General features: G+C 39.2%; 1 protein-coding gene across 1 annotated transcript; it reads left to right on the top strand.

The window, feature by feature from the left end:
* Positions 1-1307: 1307 nt before the first annotated feature.
* LOC122056406 (transcription factor PCL1-like) lies at positions 1308-5387 on the top strand. The gene is made up of 2 exons (XM_042618343.1): positions 1308-2465; positions 5148-5387. The coding sequence occupies exons 1-2, from the start codon at positions 1450-1452 to the stop codon at positions 5152-5154; spliced, it is 1023 nt and encodes a 340-aa protein (XP_042474277.1). The 5' UTR covers positions 1308-1449; the 3' UTR covers positions 5155-5387.
* The last annotated feature ends 4042 nt before the right edge of the window (positions 5388-9429 follow it).

Raw genomic sequence — 9429 nt, 5'->3', positions numbered from 1 at the left:
AGCACAAGAAGCTAGGGAAGAAAGGACAGAAAAGAAGAATCTTTAAAGCTTGACGGAAAAAAAAAAAGGAGAATCGCAAGGAGAAATTGAAAAGATGTCTTTGCTTTTCTCCCTTTGCTGAGAATTATTATTATTTTTATTAGAGTTATTTTTTTATTCCATTTTCATTTACATTTTCAATGGAGGCCACTTTTAAATCTACTTTTTAATTATGATTTTGGAGGTTGGCTATTCTTCTCGTATTTGAGTTGACGTGGAATATTTTGCACCAAGTATTATAATCAGATGAATCTGTACTAGGGCTGACTCACAAAAATTAGGAAATATTAAATTATGTCAGTAAGTTAACAATAATCTAAAACCTTACTATTAGTTGTGCTAATCTAGATCCTATAATTTCGATTTATTATTATTTTTTTTAATAAAAAAAAAGGAAAACAGATTTCTATCCTTTATAATTATCTAAAAAGTCAAAATGAAATATCTCAAATATTCTCTCTTCAAACTTTTTTTCCCTTTATTTTTGCTCTGATTGATGTGTCGATTCTTCCGCCTTTTTCCTTCCCTTCTCTTTCTCTCGATCCTCTTTTTCCTCCACTTCGTTGTTTCCCCACTCCATTATAACAAATCACTCACTATCACCCTGATTCACTCGCTGCTTTGAAGAGAGAAAGAGAGGGGATAAAAAACGTGCAGAGTTCTAACTCCCCTGTTTTTTCCTTTTATCGTCACCATTGTTGAGGCTGAGCCTCAGCCTGAGAAGGAATAGCAATTGTTTCCCGATTAGGCTCGGCTGGTGAGGGAGACGTCCACGTTGCATTTCTGATACGTATCGATCAATCGGGTGGGGGTCACGGCCACTGCCCAACTGGCCCTTCACTCAACCCTGGTTACTTAACCATCGACACAGGTGTGGCCCATGGGCCAGCATGACCATTCCCCGTTGCCGATTGCCATTCCGATTGGGGGAAAGATCGAGGATGTCGTGGCAGTTTGATCGGCGTTAAGATCCGTGCGAGTCTGAAAATGGAAGGGTAGTTATCGTCGTCCATTGGGATCAAGGAGAATATGTATTTATGATGTGGAAATTGAAAGAGAGGGAGAACATGAAAAAAAGCAGCAGCTTGGGAATCCTTCGCCTTTTCTCTCTCTAGGAGGAGAAAGAATGGGGGAAAAAGAGAGAAGGAATCAAAAATATCAAGCATAGCGGTCCACGTGTACCTCCGATGAGTAGCGATCTGGCATCGGATCTGCGCTTTTCCCTTCCCCACCCGAAAAAATATCTCCCACGCCCATAGCTAGTTCTTCTCTTCCACCCACCGCCGCCTCCGCTGCCGCCTCCCGGCCGAGTCAATACTCCTCCCGCTTCGAGATCTACTGGTTCCATTTCTCGATCACATCCACCGCCCTCCCCCCCTCTGCTTTAATTCTAGGGTTTTGGCCGCTCCCATGGATGAAGAGGCCCCCGATGTCCCCCGCAACCGGATCGCCGCGGAAGGACCTGGAGGATATGATGGGAGCCGCGTCAGAGAGTGGGAGATCGGGCTCCCGACTGATGAGGAGCTCTTTCCCCTCAATAAGCTCCTAGTCTCGCCGGCGCTGGCTACCGCTTTCCGTATCAGCCCCGAACCCCGCCGCACCGCAATCGACGTCGACCGAGCCGTACATAAAACTCTAACTGACCTCCGAAGCACCTTAACCTCCCCTGTGTCCGCCTCTACACTCCGATCCTTCCTCCCCTTCCAGTCCCCTGTTCAAAACGATGACTACGGCGAGGCAGAAGAAGAAGAAGAAGAAGAAGAAGAAGAAGAAGAAGTAGAACAAATAGAAGAAGAAGAAGACGACGAGGAAGAAGGAAGCGAGGCTACGATGCCTTTCGAGGGCGATGGCGTGGAAAATCCCCAGCGCAAGAGTCGACGAGTCGAGGTCTCCGAGGAGGCCGAGTTGTCGGCCCTGCGGGCAGAGAACTCGAACGACGAGCAGTCGGCGAGGAGCCAGAAGAGGCCACGGTTGGTGTGGACGCCGCAGCTCCACAAGCGGTTCGTTGACGTCGTCACGCACCTCGGCATCAAGAACGCCGTCCCGAAGACCATCATGCAGCTGATGAACGTGGAGGGCTTGACGAGGGAGAACGTCGCGAGCCACCTCCAAAAGTACCGCCTTTATCTGAAGAGAAAGGAGGGGCTCTCCAGCGAGGGGCCTTCCTCCTCCGATCGTCTCTTTGCCTCTACGCCCATGCCGCAGAACTTCCGAGAGCACCACCACCAACTGCCGCCGCCGCCGCCGCCAACTGTGCCCGTGCCCTACGCCGTGCCCACCATGCTTCCTATGCCCATCTACGGCGTGCCCCATGGAAACCCTATGGTTATGATGCCCTACGTTAATAACCACCAGGTAGGGGGGGGCTTCCACGGATTCGAAGCTCCCCATCATTTCGGAGCTATTGGGGAGCGGCCGACGGATCGGTGAGCTAGTCTAATTCTGTGTTTTCCTGTCATTTTTTTCTTTGAACAGTTGACCAATTATTTTGCTCCACACAAGTCTTTTGAGTTGCCTATGTTTTTCGATTCTGTTTTCTTGCCCAATGGTTCATTTCTCTCTTTTGGTTAAAGATTCTTATAATATTGCTTTCATAGTTCCAATATATCTTTATCTTAGTTTTTTCATAAGATTTCTTCCTTGTTATTGGCATACACTTCTTTGCCTATTCACTCACTCTTGCATTGGTTACTATCATTGCTATTGATTGAACTAGCTAATCAAACAAACAAATACCCCATAAATTAAGTCCTCTTACTCGAATCATTTCATAATTTTTCATCGTGGCAATCTGAACAATTGCATATTCTGCTTTCTGCAGTGAAATTAACAGAAATGGCAACTGTGATAATCTTAGTTGTATTGATGAGATGAGGAAAGCTTCTTGGATTTGTGTGCTTTTTCTTATTCTTTGTTGCAATTGGCCAGATTCCTTTGCTCTTATGTCTAGTACCAGGGGCATCAGATACAATAAATGTTTAATGATACACAAGAACATGAATAGAAGAAGATAACTGAATATTGTTTAAATGAAGGCCATTTTTACCAAATCATGGCACTTCTAGTTCATTTTGGCCAAATCACATTTTAATATTGATTTTTTTTTACTTTATTTATTTTTATCAAATTTAACCCCGGCCATAAATTTTTCTCAGATTATCCTTGATATTCAAGTTCCCTCTAAAATCGAAAAGCAAGTATTTGCAAATTAGCTTGCAGAATAATTGTTGAATATAAAATTTTATATTTGAATTCCTTCTAACCTAATCTACTCATTAAGTGATCCCACACCTTAACTTTGTGTGAATTTAGGATTTGCCCCATGATAATCATCTTGTATGGTGAGAAATGAGAACAATTAATATCAACTTGTAGGGTCAAAATCTTAAGAGATCTCTACTCTCTAGCTGATCATTTTATGTTTAAAGAGACTCAGATATCTATTGACTTGAAAGCATTGAATCTGCTTATGCAACATTTTGTGTCATTTTCAGTTAGCACCATTGAAACTCCCAAGTTTCAGCAAAATTATGGTTTGGAAGATCACTTACTGATCATCTTAGGTAGAAAAAAACCCAAATATTTAGTGTTTTCCCCCAAAAATCATGCTGTGCAAATTAGATTGCGTTGGAATTTTGGAGGAAAATTGAAAATCAAGGATAATATAGGAAAAATCTGGGCAGAGACATAATTGATAAAAAACCAACAGTGAGGCATGATTGGTCAAAAACACTTATGAGGGGCATGATTTGGTAAACGGCCATATTGTAACTTGATGGGTTGCTGAAAACATATACCATCAGTATCTATAGCATATCTTGTCTATTTGTGTTATCAGGTTTGATAATAAATATAGCAGAATTCTAACAGTGTAGAATATTTGCATTGAAAGAAAAAGGCAGCAGGCATTTGCAGTGCCATGGAAGTAATAATTGCAATTTAATATTTTTCTAGGATGCCATGTAAAGGATTTTTATTGATAGTCTTGAAAGGATCTAGAAGGTAAGGAGGAGAAACTACTTGATCTTCGTCCCTGGTTGTTGATATTTTGCATTAGTTTGTGGCTCTGCTAAGAGGCTTGAATGTAAAGAGTGGATCTAAGAAGTGTTGCACTCGTTGTGGAAGAAATTTTCCTCCGAATTGAACTATGTGAGACAGAGAAACTTTGGCAGAAATCAACTCCTATGCCACAACAATAATATCTTAGTTCAGTTTCTAAAGGTAATAATACCTTTTCACTATATACATTCTCTGGTACATTTTATGTTGGTTTTAAACTTGCACTATGTTTCATGAAATCATGGCCACTATCGTAAAGGGTAACTTAAATTTACTCTTTAATAAGGTGCATGGTTTCGATAGTTAGAAACAATGTTTGCCTCACTACTGCATTGCTGTGATGTGGAAGTTTAATTCATAATTATAGACACAAAATAATGGTTATATCACATTTGCATACATCTATGGTTGCCTCTTTTTATTGTATTCATATTCCTCCAAGGGCAATACATGTTCAAGAGACGTTCTCCTTCCTCTTTACTTAAGACAACCTTGTTGTGGATAGTGCTGATTTCCATTACTACAAGCTCACTATCTTCCTTCTTCATTCTACTACCACTATTAGGAGTAATATCTTATCAATGCAGATAATCTTTAGTGATCACCAACCAATGCCAAAATCCACTGTCAGTTAAATCTAGGTGTATGAGTGATATTAATCTTTTTTTTATCATCTTTTTTAGTTGCTAGTTAAATACAATAATAACTTTTTGTAAAATTTTTAAGAGAGACATAGATGACATCTTGATAGGTTCCTCAGGCATCAGACCTTCCCTAGCAAAAGTCTGAGTTCTCTATTTTTACTTATTAGCATTGTTCATTTCCCCCCTCGTTGCATATTTGCAAAGGCTTAATTTTTCTCACCCGGTCAGTGTCCTTTGTTAGAAGAAGTTTGTGATGGCATAATTTTGGCCTCACTAAGAGATATGAATGGTTCAACAAAATTTTAATATTATTATTCAGAAACTTTGAAATTTACACAAATTATAGCAAAATTTATGAGTGAAAAAAGGTCCTTCACATGGTCATAACTGCAGAATCATGCACAGGAATTGATGGAACCAATTCCAAATAGATCTGTCATCCATGCAACAGCATCTGCAATTATTTGAAAATCATTCTGATGCTAAAGAGGAGGATCCTCTCTGTGGGGACGGAGTGAACCATGACAGATGCGACCTTACACACTTCATTTGGAATAAAAGTACTGATGCCCACTTATCAAAAGAAGTTGAAGAAGAGACTAATATAATTGTGGGCTATGATAGTCAAACTTAATGCGATGTTAGCCTTAGTAGAATTTAAGACTACATTTAAATTTCGGCATATATCCCTATCTAAAATAATTACGTGAGTTTGCGTGCATATCTAAATTTTTCTCACTCAATTTATGTTATTTTATTCTGATGTAAGAACATAGAGTTTTGAATTAAAATAATTTGGAGTTTTTTAATCCATCAATCAGTTTTATCGAAACTAATTGAAGGAGATACATCATTCATAAATTTAAAATTTTGATATTTTTTAAATCAGGAAAATCCTGAGAATTCATTGATGGTGTTGGTTAGTATCATCTTAGGTTTTATAATAAGCTTGTGACAAAATTCTTCAAGCTTTTATAAGTTTAAAAATTAGGCAAGAATGTCTCAAATCATATAAATTATCAAAAGATGCTCATTTAAAAAAAAAAAAAAAAGGAGCTCCATTTACCCTAAAATATATTTTATCCAACATTATTATAGTAGTTATCGATAGTTGTTACAACATTATTCCTTATTAGCTGCTATATCATATAGTAGTTATTTTGTAGTTGCTACAATTTTTCTAAAAATGATTTTGATTAATTTAAAGTGATTTTAATAAAATTTAAATAATTTTGATAAAGTTGGTAAATAGTATTTTGATGTGATAGTGTTTAGAGTTGCGGATTTACAATTTAGTCATCATGTGTAAAAGTTACTGGGTAGCTATTATAACGTGTAGAAGCTACTTAGTAGTTGTTAAAACATGAAATTTCAATTAGTTTAGTATTTAGAATTGAAGATTTAGAGTTTAAAGTTTTAAAATTTAGGGTTTAGCCACAATGTATAGAAGTTACTCGTAGCTATTACAACATGAAAATCGATTATTTCACTAAAATCTTAAATCATAAATCATAAATTTTTAAATACTATTATATCAAAATATTCTTTTACCAACATAATCAAAATTATTTAAACTTCATTAAAATTATTTTGAATTATTTTAAATTAATTTAAATCACTTGAAAGCTACAATAGGTAGAAGTTACTAAGTAGTCGCTATAATATTACAACAATATAATATTATATTGAACATTACACATTATAGTAGCTATCTAGTAGCTTCTACACGTTGTATTAGCTAGTCGTAGCTACTATAATAGTGTTGAAAGTAAGATATTCTCGGTGATACGGATTATGATGAGCGAGTATTTCGGATGACGTGGCAGTTAAAGCCAAGAAGAGGTGGTGGCGCCTAGACTCGGTCGAGCATAAGGTTATGTATATACTCGGACGGAAAGGACCAGCCGGGCACAAGATATTTAGACTTATCTAAGATATAGCATACGATTAGCCAGGCAACGATCAATCGAATATAAGTTTCTCTGTATATGCCCAGGTGAAGAGTATCGACCGACCAAATGAAGGCTTCCATGCATATACCCAGACGGATATAAGTCTGGCCAGGCCTAAAGGTATTATGTCTTATTTAGTCTATGACATATGATCAGTAAAGCAAAGGTCGACCGAATGAAGGTTTCCATACATATGCCCGGACGGATATAAGTTCGGTCGGGCTTAAAGGTATTAAGCCTTATTTAGTCTATGACATATGATCAGTAAGGCAAAGGCTGATTAAATAAAGGCTTCCATGCATATGCTCGGACGGATATAAGTCCGGTCAGACCTAAAGGTATTAAGGATTATTTAGTCTATGACATATGATCAGGTAGGCAAAGGTCGACCGAATGAAGGTTTCCATGCATATGCCCAGACGGATATAAGTCTAACCGAGCCTAAAGGTATTAGGCCTTATTTAGTCTATGGCATATGATTAGTAAGGCAAAGGCCGACCTAATGAAGACTTCCATGCATATGCCCAGACGAATATAAGTCCGACTGAACCTAAAGGCATTTAGCCTTTTCAAGCCTTAAATATATGAATGGTCGCGTGAACAGGCGGACATAAGTCCGGCCAGACCTAAAGGTATTTTAGCTTTATCAAGTCTGTATCATATGAAAGGTAGGATGAAGACTGACTGAACACAAGATACTTGGTCTAGTGTATTCGCTCGGTCGAAAAAGGTCAGTCGATCTTAAAGAGGTTTAACCCGGTCAGGACTCTAAAATACAATCAGCAAGATAAGGGTCAATTAAACATAATGTTCTTTATATATGCTTAAGCAGGCAAAGATCAACCGAAATATATTCAATAGAAGGGACTCTTAATGCATGACCGACCGAGATATATTCAACAGAAGGTATTCTTAATATATAATCGGTAGATATATATTCGACAGAAGGTAGTCTTAATGCATGACCGGTCAAGATATATTTAACAGAAGATATTCTTAAGGCATGACCGGCCGAGATATATTCAACAGAAGAAGGTATTCTTAATGCATGACCGGCAGAGATATATTCAGCAAAATGTATTCTTAATGCATGACCGGTCGATATATATATTGGAGCAATCCCAATGGTCCGCGCGACCATGTGTTTTTGTATTTGGGCAAAGGGTTTAAGTTAGGTTCACCCTTGTATTTGATATGTGTATATGAGTGTGCAGGTTTACAGGATACACATATGACTCAGCTTGATGGCTTCAGCTCCGGTGAAGGATGGAGTATCCGAGGAACCGTGGACAAAGCAGCAAGGACAAGGGCCGAGGGAAGCGACTTCGAGGCATACGCGAAGGATAGCATTGGGGACGAGCCGCGGGCTTGGATGCATTCGAGGGACGAGAACCAAAGGAAGTAGGCTTGAAGGCTAAAGGTCAAGACTTCAATGAAAGGTCAAGTGAGTCGTGAGGGTAAGAGTGCATGAGAGATTGTACTCGGGGTAAAATTCTAGATTTAGGGTTCCACTGTATCAATTACTGTAGCAGCACTGTAGCAGTCGACTGCTAGTTTTAGCAGTCGACTGGTATCGAGCCGTTGGGATGTAACGGTCGAATTTCCACAGAGGGCAGTCGACTGATGGTTTTAGCAGTCGACTGGTAGGCAGGGTTTTCAACCCGCGACTTATATAATCAAGGCTTGGAAGCTTGGTTATCGTTGACGAAATTAGTGATGGTAAACCCTAATTAGTAGTCTACTAGTCTCAAGAGTCTTGGTTGGTGTTGTAGTGAGGTTTCTCCACCCACAAGGAGCGACTTGAGATAGCCGGAGTTTGCCGAGGGCTAATCCACAGACGGATAGAGATCGCCCACCTGAAGGACACACCGTAGAGTAGGAGCTCTAATCTCCGAACCACGTTAAATGAACGTGTTAGCGGTTTGCTTGTTTTTCTTTCCTTTAGTGTTTAACTTTCATATTTGTAGTTAGTTTGTATTTCCGCTGCGCATACTAACGAGTATAGGAAGCAATCGATTTTGGGGTGTCATCTATCCAATCCCCTTCAAGCCGGCCACCGATCCCCTATAATATATTCAACATAAGGTACTCTTAATGCATGACTGACCGAGATATATTCAACAAAAGGTACTCTTAATACATGACAGACTAAGATATATTCAACAGAAGAAGAAGGGGGCATTCTCAAGGTACGACGGGCTTAATGATTGGTCAGTATATATCTAGGCTTAATAATCGATCGGTATATATCTATACAGACAATCAGTCAACAACTTTATGACAACCTGGCAAACCTGTCGGAAATATTCTCTCGAAGCTTCTTCGTTCTTTAAGCGGTTACAACGATATACTCTTTTTCATATGTCATCATATCAAGGATTCAAGTCATAAACGACAAAGAGGGTGCATCTGGGATAGAAAAAAGATTCCTCAGAGGATTATTGCATGAAGTCCAAATTTTATTTTTCTCATCTTTTAACAAACTGGGGGCTGCCTCACGATCGCGGAGGTTATGTGAGGTGGTATAAAAGGGGAATCCTCTCCGCTGGCAAGGTACGCAAACATAAGCATTTGCATCTGAAATTAGACTTCCTGCCATTTTTCCTTTATTGTTCTTCTTCTTCCACATTCAAGCGAGGAACTGACTTGAGCATCAGATGACCAAGCTAGGGATTCTCACCCCGGTCTTAGGTCACTAATGCTTTATTGGATCGTCGGAGTATGTGCAAGGTCAT

The sequence above is a fragment of the Zingiber officinale genome, chromosome 3B, assembly GCF_018446385.1.
Source record: "Zingiber officinale cultivar Zhangliang chromosome 3B, Zo_v1.1, whole genome shotgun sequence".
Classification (NCBI taxonomy): Eukaryota; Viridiplantae; Streptophyta; class Magnoliopsida; order Zingiberales; family Zingiberaceae; genus Zingiber; species Zingiber officinale.
The sequence above is the reverse complement of the archived record's forward strand: the minus strand, read 5'-3'. Positions and strand labels throughout refer to the sequence as shown.